General features: G+C 44.0%; 2 protein-coding genes and 1 non-coding gene across 4 annotated transcripts in view; 2 read left to right on the plus strand and 1 right to left on the minus strand.

The window, feature by feature from the left end:
* LOC106601207 (germ cell-specific gene 1-like protein) overlaps positions 1–6,337 on the plus strand; it is a 51,544-nt gene extending 45,207 nt beyond the window's left edge. Inside the window, exons 8-9 of the mRNA XM_014193216.2 lie at positions 4,975–5,130; positions 5,490–6,337. Coding sequence (XP_014048691.2) covers positions 4,975–5,130; positions 5,490–5,715 — 382 coding nt within the window. The 3' untranslated portion in view covers positions 5,716–6,337. The remainder of the gene's footprint in view (positions 1–4,974; positions 5,131–5,489) is intronic.
* Positions 6,240–12,776, minus strand: LOC106601205 (epithelial membrane protein 2). 2 transcript variants are annotated; one of them, XM_014193213.2, is made up of 5 exons: positions 12,591–12,776; positions 9,591–9,673; positions 8,933–9,035; positions 7,983–8,123; positions 6,240–7,894 (listed from the first exon to the last, which is right to left on the minus strand). In XM_014193213.2, exons 2-5 carry the CDS (start codon positions 9,666–9,668, stop codon positions 7,731–7,733), a joined length of 486 nt encoding a protein of 161 aa, XP_014048688.1. In that variant the 5' UTR covers positions 9,669–9,673; positions 12,591–12,776; the 3' UTR covers positions 6,240–7,730. The 2 variants fall into 2 exon arrangements, with proteins under 2 accessions (XP_014048688.1, XP_014048687.1); XM_014193212.2 differs by lacking the exon at positions 12,591–12,776 and adding an exon at positions 12,212–12,484.
* A 4,398-nt stretch (positions 12,777–17,174) lies between these two features.
* On the plus strand, positions 17,175–17,227 carry LOC123741938 (U7 small nuclear RNA). Its single transcript, XR_006769462.1, has one exon. It is a non-coding gene; the product is annotated as a U7 small nuclear RNA (small nuclear RNA).
* Positions 17,228–18,898: the final 1,671 nt, after the last annotated feature.

An 18,898-nucleotide genomic window follows, 5' to 3' on the forward strand; every position in this document is an offset into this window, starting at 1 on the left:
GAGGTCTGTGCCCGTGCATTGATTATCGAGGTCTAAATAAAATCACGGTGGGATACAGTTACCCACTACCTCTGATTGCCACGGCAATTGAGTTAATGCACAGGGCGCGCTTCTTCACTAAACTGGATCTCAGGAGTGTGTACAATTTGGTGCGTATCCGAGAGGGGACGAGTGGAAGACAGCATTTAGTACCACCTCAGGGCATTGTGAGTACCTCGTCATGCCGTACGGGTTTAAGAATGCTCCATCAGTCTTCCAATCTTTTGTAGACAAGATTTTCATGGACCTGCACGGGCAGGGTGTAGTGGTGTATATTGATAACATTTTGATATACTCCGCTACACGCGCTGAGCATGTGTCCCTGGTGCGCAGACAGGGGCGGAAATCCCGGGGGGGACGGGGGGGACACGACCCCCCCATCCTGGGAAAAATATGATTTGTCCCTCCCAATATATCACTGAAACATAACTATGTAATTTAAATAATATTAATAATACGCAATGAAAGCAATGGTGCTGATTAAGATTGCGTGTCCACAAACGATTGCGACCCCCCCCCACCCTTTGCCTCACAATGGTTTGATCCACTGCCAGTTCCTTAGTTGGCAAGGTAACAGAGGGGTCGTATCCACTGTCTGAAAGGCACTCAATGAACGTAACTGACGTGAGGTTAATCCAGTCAATCGCGCACACACACTAGCTGAATATGCAGAGCTAGCGCGCAAATATTAACTATTAAGCTAGCTAGTACCTATTCCATTTATGTGGCCTTGTCAAAGATGGAATCTTTGCTATCGTCAATTTATTCCAAGATCAGCATGCAGATGATGTAAATTAGTGCTTCAAAGTCCCTGTGATAAGGTTAGCGATAAACTGAAGTCCAAACTGAACAGAACTACACTCTCTTCTACCATTGTCTTAAATATATTTAATGGTCTCGTTGCAAAAGCTAAATTGTCGCAAGGGAACTTTTATGTATTTATTTTATTTCACCTTTATTTAACCCGGGTAGCAAAGATTATAGCAAACACCACTGAAATGGAATTGGTGCTCGCTAGCTTTGCAAATTCAGCTATTGTTGGAAGCCAGCCAATATGAAACAAACTATTAAAATTAAAAAAGGTTGCAGCATATGTTGTGTAAATGGTGAACTCATACAGCTGTCAACTCTTGTCATTTTAATCCGTTTCACATTTGCTAGCTACCTTTTAGATCGAAGCCCAAATAGAATGATAAAAGATAAGATGATAGAAGCCCATCTCCTACTGTAAATAACCTACACACTGTGTGTGTGTGTAGCCAGCCAGCCAGGTAGAAAAATGGCAGAAAAATAAAAGACAGACATCAGAGTATTTTTCAGTACACCAAAACGCAAAGTAACAACCCTAGTAGCCTAATATCTCAAAGACTAGTTGATAAAATGTTCATAAGAAAGAAATGAAATTCTAATGGAAATGTTTCACAATTATGTCATTAGGCAGAGCAGGCAACAGATGGCACACAGACAGCAGAGTTGGGGACAGATATGCAGGGACAGACTGGCAGAGACAGGGAGTCTCAGGTAAGTTTGTTGAGTCTTTGTTTGGCAACATTATGAAAGGTTCTCAATTTTTTTTACTTGTAAAATAGGAACATAATTTAAAAATGGCATGGATACCCCCACTCTCAACTTAAACTGGTGACTGAACTAAGATTTGTTAAAGGCAATGGTATTGCTGTTGTGATTAGTTGTGTAGTTTTGCCGTACTCCTAACTACCGGTACCCAAACACCTTATTTCTTTGGTTCCTCAATATACATTTACCATATTACAATGTAGGCTATGTGTTAGAGCACTACTTTTGGTGTCCCCCTCAAGAATTGCTCTTGAGAAAATTTCATGTAATTGTCCCCTCCAAAGTTGATATCAGATTTTCGCCCCTGTGCGCAGAGTACTTGGTCGCCTGTTGGAGCATGACCTGTATGTCAAGGCTGAGAAATGCCTGTTTTTTTCAACAGTCCGTCTTCTTCTTAGGGTATCGCATATCCATGTCAGGAGTGGCGATGGAGAGTGACCGCATTGCAGCCGTGCGTAATTGGCCGACTCCAACCATGGTGAAGGAGGTGCAGCGATTTTTAGGGTTTGCCAATTACTACCGGAGGTTTATCAGGGGTTTTGGTCAGGTAGCTGCTCCAATTACCTCACTATTGAAGGGGGGTCCGGTGCGTTTGCAGTGGTCGGATGGGGTGGACAGGGCTTTTAGGAAACTGAAGGCTCTGTTTACCTCGGTTCCTGTGTTGGCTCATCCGGATCCGTCTTTGCAATTCATAGTGGAGGTGGACGCGTCTGAGGCTGGGATAGGAGCTGTGCTCTCTCAGCGTTTGGGTACGCCATCTAAGCTCCGCCCCTGTGCCTTCTTTTCTAAGAAGATGAGCACGGCGGAGCGAAACTATGATGTGGGGGACCGGGAGCTGTTGGCTGTTGTCAAGGCTTTGAAGGTGTGGAGACATTGGCTTGAGGGGGCTAAACACCCTTTTCTCATCTGGACTGACCACCGCAATCTGGAGTACATCCGGGAAGCGAGGAGACTAAATTCTCACCAGGCAAGTGGGCCATGTTTTTCACCCGTTTTGTGTTTACCCTCTCTTACAGACCAGGTTCCCAGAATGTTAAGGCAGACGCATTGTCCCGGCTGTATGACACAGAGGAGCGGTCCATGGATCCCACTCCCATAATTCCAGCTTCTTGTTTGGTGGCACCGGTAGTGTGGGAGCTGGACGCGGACATTGAACGGACGTCACGTGCAGAGCCAGTTCCCCCTGAGTGTCCAGCTGGGCATCAGTATGTTCCATCTGCTGTCCGCGACCGATTGATCTAAAGGGCTCACACATCACCCTCCTCTGGTCATCCTGGGATTGATCGGACAATGCGCTGTCTTAGTGAGAGGTACTGGTGGGTTTATGTTTCCTCCTGCTCAGTGTGCGCTCAGTGCAAGGCTCCTAGACACCTACCCAGGGGTAAGTTACAACCCTTACCCGTTCCACAACGGCCGTGGTCGCTGTGGTAACACCACGATCCTGGTCGTTGGGGATCGTTTTTCTAAGTCCTGTCATCTCCTCCCTTTGCCCGGTCTCCCTACGGCCATACAAACGGCGGAGGCTCTGTTTACACACGTCTTTCGGCACTATGGGGTGCCTGAGGATATAGTGTCTGATCGGGGTCCCCAGTTCACTTCTAGGGTCTGGAAGGCGTTCATGGAACGTCTGGGGGTCTCCGTCAGCCTTACCTCGGGTTTTCACCCTGAGAGTAACGGGCAGGTGGAGAGAGTTAACCAGGATGTGGGTAGTTTTCTGAGGTCTTATTGCCAGGACCGGCCGGGGAAGTGGGCGAAGTTTGTGCCCTGGGCAGAGATGGCTCAGAACTCGCTCCGCCAGTCCTCCACTAACCTCTCTCCCTTTCAGTGTGTGTTGGGGTATCAGCCGGTTCTGGCCCCTTGGCATCAGAGTTAGACCGAGGCTCCTGTGGTGGACGACTGGTTCCGGCGCGTGGAGGAAACCTGGGATGCCGCTCATGTCCGCCTTCAGCGCGCCGCGCGGCGCCAGAAAGTTGGAGCAGACCGTCGCCGCAGTGAGGCCCCGGTGTTCGCGCCGGGGGACAGGGTCTGGCTCTCGACCAGAAACCTGCCCCTCCGCCTGCCCTGCCGGAAGCTGGGTCCGTGGTTTGTGGGGCCATTTAAAGTCCTGAGGAGAGTGAACGAGGTATGTTATAGGTTAAAGCTCCCCCCTATTACCGCATTAACCCCTCGTTCCATGTGTGTCTCCTCAGGCCGGTGGTGGCTGGCCCGCTCCAGGAGGCTGAGGTGTGGGAGGTTCCTCCGCCCCCTCTGGACATTGAGGGGGCCCCGGCGTACTCCGTTAGATCCATCCTGGATTCGAGACGTCGGGCGAGGGGTTGTTAGATCCTTCCCTGCTGCGAGAGTTCCATCGTCTCCGTCCGGATCGCCCTGCACCTCGTCCTCCGGGTCGTCCCCGAGGCCGGTGTCGACGCGCTGCTGGAGCCGCGCGTTGGGGGGGGGGGTACTGTCACGACTTCTACCGAAGTCGATGCCCCTCCTTGCTCGGGTGGTGCTTGGCGGTCGACGTCACCAGTCTTCTAGCCATCATTGATCAGTTTTCATTTTCCATTGGTTTTGTCTTGTCTTCCTACACACCTGTTTCCTATCCCATTAATTACATGTTGTGTATTTAACCCTCTGTTTCCCCTCATGTCCTTGTCGGTGATTGTTTGTGATGTTATGTTACGTGGTTTTTTTGTATCTGTGTGCGACGGGTGATTTTTACCCATGTTATTTTGTACTTTGGTTTTGGAGTTTGTTTTGTCATTATTAAATACTCAATTTTAACCAATTTGGTTTCTCCTGCGCCTGACTTCCGTGCCACCTACATACACGATTATGACAATATTCAACCCCCCGCCTTGACTGGACTCAAGACCCTAAAGCTGGGGCTGGAGAAGACTTGATAGAGCTAATTTGTCTCCAAATTAATAATTTGTATGTTGGATTCAAGTCTCCATCTAAATGAAAGAATAGGACTAAATCTAATTTAATCAAACTTTAAATGCATTTATTTAGTCCTGTTCTTTAACTTAGATTTTTGGTTTAGATGGAGATGTGAATCCAACATGTTAATGATTAACTTGAAGATTTCAAATCAACCAAAGCTTGAAACCCTAGGCCTCTACTGTATGTGTTGTCTATCTTTTGGTTGAATTGCAGATGCTATACAGGCTGCTATACAGGCCAGAACCGAGTTTGGGAAACCCTGATATAGCAGAAGCTCTTATGCAGAGCAACTTACCATCAGTGTGTCCCAACTAAGGTAGGTAAGACAACCACACATCAGTCATTGCAAGTAAAACTTTCCTCAATAAAGATATTAGCGAAATCAGTGCTTGTATGAGAAATAAAAATGTCTCTCTGATGGAATCCACATAAAAGCTTTCAATGTCTGCCATTGAATCTCTGTTTTATTCTCTTAGGGCGACTGGGAATGGTGGCTCACATGATGTTCATGCAGGTGTTTCAGACTACAGCCTCTATGGGTCCAGAGGACTTCAAACCACACAGCTATGGCTACTCCTGGGGCTTTTAGTGAGTCTGCGCACACACACACACACTGTTTACTACAGTACCACTACTTGTTCTCTGATCTTCAGTGTGCTCTCTTGATTCTTTGGCCACCAAGAGCAAGTGTGGTTAAGTGTTTACATTTTCCCCTTTAAATAAGAGACACCCAGTAATGTATCTCAAGGACTCTCATGAGGCCTGGGCTCCTGTTAAAGACCTCTGTCCATCTCAAATAGATTATTGCAATAACGCATATGCCTTGAAGCAATTGTGTTTTAGTAAGAAAAGGGTATGGAATATGTTTGCAACAGTAGGCTTGCACACATGGGTTCAGATTAACACAATCCTCCTTGCTGCTCCTGTCTCTCTACTCTATTTTTCAGTCTTAGTGTGGCATGGCTGGCCTTTACCTGCTGCATGTTGTCAGAAGTCTCCACCCTCAACAACTACATCAAGAAGGCTGTAATGGAGCGGAGGCGCAAAGCCCGCCTGTACCCCCCTCGATTCCCTGACATAGAGCCCCTGCTACCCCCGGCCCCCTACTACTGCCCTCCGCCCCCACATGTCCCCACCATCCCCAGAACTCTCACCCCTGTCACCCTACTATGACTCCCCTTCGCCACCCCCAACCTCATCAGCCCGTCCACTCACCCACTCCCTCTCCCGCCCCCACTGCTACACACTCCCCCACCCTGAATACTTCCCACCTCCCCCGTCCCTCTGTGTTCCCCTGTCCACGCCACTCCCTCCCCCTCTCCGTCCACAGTTACACACCCCAGTACTACTCAGAGGACAGGGGCAGAGAGATGAAGAGGGGAGGGAGTACTCAGATGAGTACAGCCCACTTTGACTGTATGTGTGTGATACTTACCTATGAGCCAACATGCATTTGGATTTTGACAGAGCAAATCAGTGTGAAGTAGTCTGAAGCTCTCTGTCCAAACTTGTATGCATGCTGTCAATAAAACTTGGTGAAAATGTGCAAAATGATTTCATGCAGAGATTAGTATGCCTTCTGTCAGTTTCACTGTGGTTTCCCTCTACCAGTGACTAGGTATCATTCATCTTCCTGCAATCTGTCCTCCTTCACCGATTATGATTCATATAAAATTGTTTAGCATTGACAGGAGAAATTTGATTTAAATCAGGTTTTAATACAAATTATTATCATTATCATACTGATAAGAAATAGTAACAAAAATAAAATTGCATTAGACATACAAAGCATAATGTGAAGCCAAACATGTTCATATTTACACATATCTCAATGTGCAGCGAGCAAACATGCTCTGTCAGATTTCAAGGCACTCAAGATCTATCCGTCTGTCAGTCCATGGGTGTGTCTGGGGGTAGGTTGATTCAGACAAACGGAAGTTAACCTACACAATAAGACTAATGGTACAAAGCATAAAATAATTGGCAAAAATAATTACATAACTAAAAAGGGGAGGGGTCCAGTTAGCAGTGAGGTTAGAAATAATAATCCATTCCATTTATGGACATTGGCAAATACATTATATTCTTTGTCTTATTCAGCACACTATAGTAGGGCTGTAAGTCAAACGGGGTAATGATCGTTGACAGTTTCCGAAATTGGATTCTGTTTGCGGCACTCTAGTCAATTCATTCTTCTATTTGGTTTTGAGTGTTTTGGCATTGTTTTATTATGAGCCTAATTGAGAAATAAATCAAATGAAAGCAAGAATAGTTCAGGACTATGATTCTGAAATAATGAGATACTGTCGCTCTATACTCTCTGACTCCCCTATACCTTCTCCAACAAATATGAGGTCTGTGAAAGTTTCATTATCTTTGAAAATGTTGTCCCACTTTATATTAAGAGTCCATGAAAACTAAACAAGGACTTGGTAATATGTGGGCAGGACAGGTAGGTTATAACTATGTGGGCAGGACAGGTAGGTTATAACTATGTGGGCAGGACAGGTAGGTTATAACTATGTGGGCAGGACAGGTAAGTTATTACTATATCATTTTTTTAACCTTTATTTAACTAGGCAAGTCAGTTAAGAACAAATTCTTATTTTCAATGACGGCCTAGGAACAGTGGGTTAACTGCCTTGTTCAGGGGTAGAACGACATATTTTTACCTTGTCAGCTCGGGGATTTGATCTAGCAACCTTTGGGTTACTGGCCCAATGCTCTAACCACTAGGCTACCTGCCACCTCACTATGTGGGCAGGACAGGTAGGTTATAACTATGTGGGCAGGACAGGTAGGTTATAACTATGTGGGGAGGACAGGTAGGTTATAACTATGTTGGCAGGCCCGTGTGGCTCAGTTGGTAGAGCATGGTGTTTGCAACGCCAGGGTTGTGGGTTCGATTCCCACGGGGGACCAGTACGGAGAGAAATGTATGAAATGTATGCATTCACTACTGTAAGTCGCTCTGGATAAGAGCGTCTGCTAAATGACTAAAATGTAAAATGTAAATCCATATGTTTAGACACTTCAGTGGGAACCAAAAGAGATACATGGATGAAAATCTGTGGATAACAACTCTCCCCTTTTGTATTCCACACTCATATCCATACCTAATTGTACAAAAAACGATCAGATCGTAAGATATTGAGCCTGTCCCTTGGGTTTGGGCTAGTCTTCTGCTTCTAGTTTGCTGTCTTCTTTCGCAGGACAAAGTAGATTATACTGGAGATGAAGGTGAATGCAAAGGAGATCCAGGCCAGAATGAAGGAGTGGCCATACCAACCATCCGATTCATTCTTGTGAAAGATGTCTGTGTAGATGGAAGCAGCGATCATGATGCACAGGCCTGGAGGGAGGGAGGGACAAACATCAAGCAAAGACAGAACTAGTTGTTTAACAGGTTGAAGATTGAAAGTGTTCAGGGCAATACGTACAGGCTAGGAGCTGGAAGATGCCAGAGAAGGTGAATCTCTGTCCCTTTGACAGAGTGAAGAGCTGTCCCACAAACACAAACAGGCCAAGGGAAGAGAATATGCAGGCCAGAATGGAGCTAGCCTGCACTGCCTGGAGGTATTCTGTAGAGGGAGACAGAGACAGACACTGAGTAAGGACTATTTACAGAACAGACACACCCAGAAATCAACACCATATTAACGAAACAGTGTTGTGTCACGTTCTGGAATGCAGAGGTGAAAGGGGCAGTTCTGTTTTTTAGAGACACAATGAACGTATTTTAATCTGGAAAATTGTGTGCTAAGGAAAATTTATGAGAGGATTTAAGACAAGTTCATTTCATAGGTTGTAAAAGGGTTTCTCAGCAATCAAATAAAACACTTTATGAGAGACACAACATTGCTACATACATACTTTTGACCACACATTCACTAAAGGTCTACACACAGACTCACTGTATTTGTAATGCACTTTCAGTGTACGTCCTCAAGCAAATCTGAACCTCCCCACCAGCCCCAACTCTGTCTCTGATCCTGCCACACCCTCTGTTCAGTTTCCTCTATGAGAAAATGGCATTGTTCTCCCTCGTTGGGCAATAGAGTGCTTACTGATCAATCATGCTTCACACTGACAGGCTAGATGGGAGGCTTAGTCTGACAGTTGTTATGGAGCTTTACCCTGAATTCAACCAAACCTCCAGTGCAGTAAACCCACATCCTGGAGAAACTACACTGTTCCTGTTTCTGTGCTGGAAAATGTGTATCTTGGGGTAACTTGAGACAGAATTATTTTTTTTTTATTCATGTGTAGGTTGATATTTACATATACTGTATATCCAGGAGCAATGCTAATTTCCTGCAGTGCTGTTTTTTTTTCACAGAGAATGTTTCATTACATTTTAGCTTAGCAGTTCAGTATGGCCCAGGCTTACCTTGATGGTAGTAGCTGGGGAGATCGTTGGAGCTCCAGGTTCCATTGGTCAGTATCCACCTGGCCCACACATCAGTGGACACGATTTTTGTCATCCACCAGGCCTGGACAGGACAGAGAGGAGAGATAGTCAATGGACATCCACAGGTTCATGTGTTGTGTTGTAACATGCATTTGGATGTCCAGGCACAGGGATAACAGTCAATGGGTGGAATGTACATGGGTAGAACGTAGCAGCATACCACAGCAGACAGGTATGCTCCTCTCACTATGACAGGCCATTTAACACTCACTGGAATCCCACATACGAACAAGAGCATGTATATGCAGCCACATTGTTGACGATAACGCACAGGTACACGGACACCACACACACACAAACACACACTCAGGGTGATGAAACACTGGCCAACCGGTTTGTCACCTATCTTCTTTCAGGGGTGAGAGTGATCTCAGAAATGTAGTCCAGAATACCAAAGTGGAACACACAGAACAGCACCAAAGGCCTGAGCCGATGAGGGCTAACATAGCATGCTTTCATCTTTTGATTCAACACCCCATATACATAGTGAAAGAGACGTGCACTCATGTGTAGCTCCACAGGGCTATGTCAACATGAAGACAACTAAGTGGAGGAGCAGCAGTGGGGGATTACTTACATTGTCGATAGTTGCCACTAGGAGGAGGATGATGCTGGTGAGGTGAAGGAGAAAGATTCCGGCTAGAAGAACCAACATGATGACTGAGAGAAAGACAGAACAAGGGAGAGGGAGAAAATGTATACATTTTGTTAAAAGTTGGTCAAACACTTCCTCATTCTATACCATATCAAATAAAGGGATACTGGGGGACACAGACACTGTCACAGGGCTTAACATGAGTGACATGAATCAGATACTCTATTGTTTTGTACTCTTGCTGTACAGTGTCCTTTGGTTTCTTGAAAGTTGCTTTAAATCTCATGCATTTTTATTATTAAATATTATTAGATATGGATGTTGACAAAGGCTGCACTGTGTGGCTTGGCTTCAGCACTTTGAAACAGGCAGTCATTAATGATGGAAGGCCTGAGTCTGCACCCCCTCAGGGTGCGGCTTTAGAACTCTTGAATACCATGGGTTATAGCCACACACACTAACAGAAATGGAGGGACGCTTGATAAAAAATGAATCTAAAAGGATTCCGAGGAAGAGATTTGAGATAGGACACAGTGATTGATCAAGCGAGGTAGTGATAGCCCTGGGAAACAGAGAGCGAGAAAATCTGAGGGATAAAGGGGGAAGTGTTGGCAGGAGATGAGTTGTAACTTGTTTGCAGCTTGCAACAAACCGCCACTCCTTAAAATAACTGCACAAAATACCTACTCCCCTGCCTGCCCCACCTCCCCCAAATAAACACCCACCTTAACCCAGGGGTTCTCAAACGTTATGGGGCCGATAGTAAACTCCTCATGTACCCCCTCCCCCATAATCAGAACACAACTCAAGTTAGGTAATAATAGCATACAAGGAGTATTGCCATGACTTTGGCAGTGCATGGTCAGACAAAGCAAGTTTTGGGCCCTAGGTTGGAACATTTTAAATGCTTGCCTCTTGCCATCGGAGAGAAAACGTTGCCGTTTCCAAGCTAATTTCATGCAAATCTACAGATTTTGTCATGTGGCAGAGAGATCTTTTGTTGTTGCAGCTTTTAAGCTAATATCCTACAATTCTACACATTTTTCTATGAGGCAGAGAGAAAGACTTTGCAGTTTTAAAGATTAAATTACACTGCATTTATGTAAAAGTATTGTGAATACCAATATCCCTGTGAGCTTCCCAGGCCCATGTTGCTCAGGGTTAAGAACATATTGTAGATTAATAATATTACAACCCATAAACTTACTCCACGGATCCCTTGGACATTTTTTTCATTTTTAAATTGTTGTTGTTAGTAATATTTATATAATAAAATGAATGTTATATATATATATATATATAAATACACACACACATATACATACACACACACACACATTTTTTTATATATATTTTGAGATCTGGTTGCGAACCCACTGCAAGCCATTGTTAGTCGGTTTGAATGACCCCACTTTGAGAACCCATGCCTTAACCAATTCAGATTAACTAGGCAGCTCAACTCAAAATATTGATAAACGATCTCAATTCACGAATTATAATGGCCATTATTTGATTTGTTCATTCAGTAAAGATCATAAACAATACAAAAAAAGCTGAATGACTGTATGAATGGCCATTGTCAGTAGAGAGAAGGCGAGGTTGCTTGATGCTTGTTCTTCCTAAATACAATCATATTGTGAGAACTACTCACGGATACACTTTAGAGTTCCTTCCCACCCCTACTACTAGCAATAGAGCGGCTTGGGATCTGGTGGGTGTGGAGAGAGCGAGGCGAGAGCCCATCTGGAATGCACCCTCTCTGGGATAAAGGGCTGGTCTGGGTTGGGTCCAGACATGTGATCTACATCAACACTGACCCACCCCAAGTTGTTTCCCACCCATGTACACTTCAAAATTACTGTAATTGGGAACAAGTACTTCTTAGTTAGCTCAACTGTGTGTAAACATTTGAGTACACAAAAGATGGTCTGTGTAATTTCTCATATGAGAGCTTCTCATCTAAGTGCTGAAGGGACAAATAAAGAGGAAACTCGAGCTAGTCTTAGACAATTAAACCTCTGACTGTCTGAGCTGACAGCTGCTGAGGGAAGTTTAGCCCTGTTCTGTTATGTGAAGGAAATACAAAGTACACCCTATCCAACGTCAGCAGTTTGCCAGAGTCACAGAGAGTAAACACTGAATTCATGACAATCTCCCTGCCTTCTAGGATGGAGCATAGTTCCATCATGAACTCAGCTATCTACCAGAAATTACAGGACAGGTTTCATGGGCTAAAGTGTGTGCATTATGAACTTTAACTAAATGTATACTTAAAGTTTCAGAATTTCAGTGCATTTGGATTTTCACCTTGTAATGTTTGTTTCAGAACCAGCTACCTGATCAATTACCTGAACACGCCCACACTGAACTTACCTGGCAAAGGAATAAACTACCAGTATCACTTGCACTACAAAAGACGTGCTAGCTACAATTCTAATTCATTTACGCCCCTACTGACTGTGTGCAATTTTATTAGTCTTAACAGTAATAAAATAGAAGGCATGCATATAGGCTTTTATATAGGCTATTATCATTTAAAAAACACATGACGAGCATGTCAAAGAGTTGAGAGTTCTGAAGGAGAACACAAATGTTCAACTTACTTTTTGATGGTAGCCTTTCTGTTGAAGCCCAACTCCTTCTGCTCTCTATGTTCCAAATGTCAGACTCAGCCCTCGCCGCCAAGGCACGCACAAACACTCACAACCACACCTCCACCCACTTCCCTCCCTCTTTTCCTCGAGTCCACACCCCACCCAAATCTCTCACTCCTTTTTTCTATCTCTCTCTCTCCCTCCGTTTTTCTCTCTCCCTCCGTTGCTCTCTCGGTCTCTCTCTCACATGCATGCAATTACCCAAAAGCCACTATTTCAACAACTTTGTGGTGGTTTATTTGTTTTTCATGCTCTAGCTATGTCTTTGTCACTCTGTCTATTTAGGCCATTATATCCATGAGTACTCAGAGGAAGCACACTGACTCACCCACTGATGTTTGGGGAACTCCCAAAATATTGTCATGAATTCAAATCCCTGCTGCCATGGAGACTCAGTAGTAGCCAGAGCGACCACATTGTTGCTGTTGTATCTCCACACACTGACGTGGTGGGTGTAGTGTTTCTGCCTGATCCCCACCCACTCTCTCCATTCCCCCTCCAAAGCTCTCTCTCCGGGAGGATAGTCAGGATGAAGGAATGTAGTTGGTTGGGAGGGAGGGAGGGAGAGGAGGAGGTAACAAGTGCAAGTCATAGCCTGAGAGAGAGAAAGAGAGAGATTGTGTGTTTGCATGAGAACGAGTGAGAGAAACCCGTTTCCCACTAGTTCACCTCATATTCACACTTGATTGATAGATATAGTGCACTATCTAGGACAATAGTCTGACAATATAAGTAGAGGGAAAGAAAACGACTTCTATTGACATGTACTGAGGTAATGTGCTACATACAGAGTGCTTCAGCAGCCTCAGGGGATGTCACAGGGTAATGATAGGGTTTCAGACATGTTTGGCCAAGTGACTCTCAGACCTCAAAGTATTATCCACTGGGCACGTCACATACTGGTTATTGGTGGATACGGTTCCACAAACAGCATTCCTCACTTGGGTCAAAGTCAAGGAATACAGAGCAACCTCTAAAGATGTACTGCGGACTCCCCACAACCAACACTAAGGCTGTGACTGTCACAAAGCCAATAGGATACACCCTTGCCCCTAGAGGGACAGGCAACTCAAATACTGGGCCTCACATATAGAAAATTCAGAGAGGGAATTTAGAAATGTTGTCTAGCCTGCCTCTTCCCACGGTGTATTGACCCCACCTACCTGGCAGGTGAAGTAAGTTAGCTTGGGTACAGTGTGGCCTACTATTTATCCCTGCTGCCCCTGTCTGCCTATGGAAGCTGGTCCCGAGCTAGGCGGGGCCCCAGTGAAATTAACAAATAACATGCCTTTTGAGAGGACCAATGGGATCGTTTCATCAACAATCAGCCCTTTGTTTCCCTTCCTTAATCAAAACTGGAAAAACCAGAGCCCATAAAGCAGGGGTGTCAAACTCATTCCAGGAGGGCTGAGTGTCTGCGGTTTGGTTTTTTCTTTTCAATTAAGACTTAGACAACCAGGTGAGGCGAGTTCCTTACTAATCAGTGACCTTAATTAATCAATCAATCAAGTAGAAGGGTGGAGTGAAAACCTGCAGCCACTCAGCCCTCTGTGGAATCAGTTTGACACGTGCCCTAAAGGCAGACTGGAACAGTTGTGATATTGTTTGAATTGAAGTGTTGTATGTACAGTATTAATAACGAGTTCGCGCCTTCATATTCAAGGCAGATCTACAGCGTGGCCGTGGCTCACCTTGTCTTGTGTGGGATGAGAAGTTCGAATGCGTGGGTTACTTCTGGGAGCGCTGAGAAAGACCACGCCGCTTGTGACTCAACGCTGAGGAACTCCCAGGGCTGCTCACTGACAGAGTATTTCCACACGGCCGTGTGAAACAATTCCAGTGTCCACATGCCAAAGGGAGTAAGCGTGACCATAAGCACGTCGCTTTACAATGGTAAAATAATCTGCTGTGGTTAACTGTCATTCTCCCCGGTCTCTGCCTGTCTGAGTCTGCCTACAGCAACATGACTATCCTGGATGTCTGATTGCTAGGTTTAAATTTAGAAAGACAGCAAGGGGATTTGCTGAGTAATTTTAAAGAGAACTGTGTACTGTTTAATGAGTCAGAACAGATAATAGCCTGTATCAAAAAAGTGTGTTGAAACTCTCACCCTACCCAGTGTTGCCTAATTGGGATGAGGCTATTGGGATCTCACTCATCCCTTCACTCCCACTTGTCGCTTAACTGGTTTCCTATACAGGTAAGGTACACACTGATGTCATGGTGCCGTTGTAACACACATGATCACACCCTTCCGGCCCTCGGATGAATGTCATAGCCAGACACATTCTGACACACACACACACACAGTGGAAGCTGAAAGGAGCTCCCTATCCTACAGGGAATACTACCTGGATCAAAGGAGAAAATGGACCGTCTAATTCTATGCCTGCCAGTCAATGTTCCCTCTAATTCTTTTCATCACTTAGCAAGTTTCAGGCCTGCTGAAAGCAAACTTGAAAGTTGTGAAAATTCTGTGCAACTTCCGGCGTGCGTTTACTGTGAACACCGAGGTTGTACCTGCTTTAAGTTAGTTCTAACAGTGGTCAAGTAGACTACTGTGGCTATTTAATGTAGGCCTACCAAAGTGGCCTACCATCAAAAACAATGGAGAAAATGCATCACATAACATTTTAACATGGTAATAGCTGTTCTGTCGTTCAGCCTACAGTAGCAGCTAATGTGTGGTGTTCAATATAGGCCTACATTCCATGAGACTTGAAAAAAATATGCAGGGCTTGACATTAGCCTGTTTATACACTTGTCCTTGTATTTTTTGATGCAAGAAACCACTTTACAAAATAAAATGCATTATTATTCTCATCCCATTATTACAGAGAATCAGACAAATGTTGCTGCCCTCTGCCTATTGGCTACTTAGCTTATTCAAGCCTGTCTCAAAATACAACACCGCCCCTTTAAGACCAAAAAGGCACTTAAACTGACTTGCTTTTCAAAGATGTCTAGAAATGCACACGTTTTGCGCTCTTGTAGGAAGCAATCACTCCCCCATTGCTGACTAGAAATGATCTATAACGGGGCTAATAACTCACTAACTAGCAAAGGATATGAACAAATGTACACGTCGCTACATGCAGTTCTCGCTTTGATCTCAAAACAAGGGCATCTGCTCATGCTGTAAATACAGTCTAGTTCAAAGTGAACGGCACAGATCCATATATAGCAATGGTCTATTTGCATATAGGACTACTGCAGCTCTGATTGGTTATGGCACACTGGTCTGTGTAGAGTAGGGGCCTGAGTCACGCATGTCAATGCAATAGAATCCGACTCCGATGCTTTCGGCCTACAATAAAATCTCTTGCATAGTTCGTTTTGCATACTAAGTCTTGTATAGTTCATTTTGTTTCAGTATGTTGCATTGAAAGTGGCTAATATTGCGTTGATTTGATCACAATTGCCACAGTAAATTGAAACAGTGATTGTGTTAACTAAGGGGGGAAACTAGAAAGTTGAGTGAAGTTTAATCTCGTGCTTCTCTGCACGCTGATATTTCTTCTGCGTGGCAGTCCTGGGGAGCTGCACGCCCACACACGTGCTCACAGTTTAGAGGGAACATTGCTGCCAGTTGAAAGATACTACTCCCATGATCTACATGTTGTTTGCATGCTCCTTCCACATACATTATTCTCTGTAATGCACAAGTAATTCACAAGCAAGATCAAGCCCCTTGAAACAGCCCAGGTGCAGCTACCACCCATATTAGTGTAGCGAGGGCTGCTAAATCTGCTCACTCCCTCCATTAGAGATCCCAGGGACACAATTCAGGCAGAAAGATTCAAGAGGAAAGTGTAAAGTAGTAGGGGTCTGTGATTATGTGGTGAACCTGGTAAGCCACCGGAGAGCCAGCCAAAGTAAGAGACGTATGAGCCTAATTAAGGTGGAGCAACATTCAGGTCAGCCAGGTGCCATCATAGGTCAGCCAGAAACAGGTAGAGTTGGACTAGGTCCTAGGACATGTACATCAATGTGATTTTATGTAAGCCTCGAAACTAAATGATATCATTATGCACAGAGTACATGGACATCCTGTGATTTGTGTTACCCTTTACGTGACCAGAATTAGAATGCCATTTTAATTGCTCTGTCATCATCATTTTGGTTTCATGAGATTATATCTACTTTTGCATAACACTGATTTCCCTGGGGATGATAGGGACAGTGATCAGTTGAGGCCTGTAACGGCAAAACTATGGCAGTCTGTGGTTCCTTTAGATTCGTCTGGGGTTTCAAAATGCTCCCCACGTTTAAAAAAATACTACAGTTTCCTATACAATACTACAGTACTTACTATAGAATGATAAACTGTATTATACTGTAGAATACTATACTGTAACTGTAGTATCCCTCGATAATGTGTAGTACTTACTATATAATGTTGAAGTATACTGTAGAACAGTATAGTACATTTACATTACATTTAAGTCATTTAGCAGACGCTCTTATCCAGAGCGACTTACAAATTGGTGCATTCACCTTATGATATCCAGTGGAACAACCACTTTACAATAGTGCATCTAAATCTTTTAAGGGGGGGGGGTTAGAAGGATTACTTTATCCTATCCTAGGTATTCCTTAAAGAGGTGGGGTTTCAGGTGTCTACGGAAGGTGGTCATTGACTCCGCTGTCCTGGCGTCGTGAGGGAGCTTGTTCCACCATTGGGGTGCCAGAGCAGCGAACAGTTTTGACTGGGCTGAGCGGGAACTGTAAATACTCAGTATTATCCCCCCCAACAAAACACTTTAGTAAATATTACAGTAATGCCCGCAAAAAATAAGTGAGAAACCTACATGCCAAGTACAGACCAACCTGTTCCCTACAGGTTATAGAAAAGAGTGGAAGCTCTGAGCTATCTGTTCAGACCCCAGTCCTACTGTCTAAAGGTTATGGAAAATGTGATCTTTTAGTATTTCTCCAGTAGGTTTCCTGAAGGAGAAAGCCTCCACATCTAAGATAATAAAACAAAAACACTATAGTAAGCTAAATACTACAGTAATGTCTACAAAACACTACAGTAAATACTACAGTATACTACAGTCCGCAAAAACACTACAGTACATACTACAGGCCACAAAAACACTACAGTAAATACTACTGTGTACTACAATCTGCAAAAGCACTACATAAATAACTATAGTTTATACTACCATTTTCTTTTACTACCGTATTTATACTATAGTTAACTGGATCGAATCCCTGAGCTGACAACGTAAAAATCTGTCGTTCTGCCCCTGAACAAGGCAGTTAACCCACTGTTCCCCGGTAGGCCGTCATTGTAAATAAGAATTTGTTCTTAACTGGCTTGCCTAGTTAAAAAATGGTACAAAAAATAATAAATACTACAGTGTACTACAGTAAATACTCCAAAAACACTACAGTGAATACTACAGTAAAGTCCGCAAAAACACTACAGTGAATATTATAGTATTTATACCATAGAATACTATAGTATTTTTTCATGTGGGTCCCTGCAAGGGGAATTCCAACAGGTCTTAAAGCAGTCTGTTGTTTTTTTTTAAGAAGAAATTGTAAACTGTCGGGGATAGTTTTAAGGGACATGAAGCCCAATGTAGTAACAGAAGACAGATAAGAAATGTAGCCGCTAGTTGTTTTGGTTGTTCCAGCAACTGTTTACATTCAATACAAAAAAAATCCTGATATTTAGTGGAGCCGCCCGTTTCCATGGTGACTGGTCAGGGTTTTATTCTTGATCCACTCCCTCTCTGTCACTTCCACCCTGTAGCTCTTTTTTAGATCTCACATTATTGCTACATTTCACTTAGTTTGCACATGATCTACCCTCGTCCAGCTCCTCTGACTGTTTTGTCCCTCCTTTTCCTGCTCGGCCCTCGTTTACCACCCCCTCTCCCTCTTTTCTCTCAATGAAATCCAGACATACATATTTTTGCTTTGAAACGTTGAAAAGAAAACAACTCCTGACTGTTGGTAGCTAGGCAACTCACAATATGACTCATCACTCTGCCGCGCCCATCAACCCCCTCTCCTCCCCTGTACACTCTCTTCATGTAGCCTATTGAACAGTGTGGTTCAGTTAGACAGTGTACATTATGCTCAGTTTCAATGAAATCCCTCTTACTTACGGGTCCTTCTTGAATATTACAGTAGTTAGTATGCAGATGCCTGATAAGAGGAAAGTACAGTGGAATTAGTTTTTGTTTTTCACTGTCACTCTTAGGCCTACTGTTGTCCGTACAATTCATGCCACTGTACAATTTGGTTGATAATGATCAACATTGATGTTGTCATATGGTGGCACAGTGTCACTATGACAATAATAGCAATGGTTATAATGATGATATTACAAACGAAACACTAAATAAAATCCCTATGATGCACAAATTTGCTAGATTATTCCAAGTTGATTTCAGGGCAATTTCCACACAAAAAATATCCCAACTTGTGCCAACCATGAATGAGAAACCTACATGTCAAGTATAGATCACATGTTGTATTCCCCACAGGTTACAGAAGAGAGCAGAAGAGCTGAACTACCTGTTCAGGCTCCAGTCCTACCTACATACAGGTTACAGAAGAGCTGAACTATCTGTTCAGGCTCCAGTCCTACCTACATACAGGTTACAGAAGAGCTGAACT

The sequence above is a fragment of the Salmo salar genome, chromosome ssa03 (assembly GCF_905237065.1).
Source record: "Salmo salar chromosome ssa03, Ssal_v3.1, whole genome shotgun sequence".
NCBI classification, from domain to species: domain Eukaryota; kingdom Metazoa; phylum Chordata; class Actinopteri; order Salmoniformes; family Salmonidae; genus Salmo; species Salmo salar.

Bases quoted from the DNA above. Each gene is read 5' to 3' on its own strand.
- LOC106601205 (XM_014193213.2), bottom strand. From the start codon at position 9,668: ATGTTGGTTCTTCTAGCCGGAATCTTTCTCCTTCACCTCACCAGCATC. The intron at 9,036-9,590 runs GTAAGTAATCCC...TGTCCTGTCCAG, and splicing joins TAGTGGCAACTATCGACAAT to GCCTGGTGGATGACAAAAAT. The intron at 7,895-7,982 runs GTACGTATTGCC...CCCTCCCTCCAG, and splicing joins CATCTTCCAGCTCCTAGCCT to GCCTGTGCATCATGATCGCT.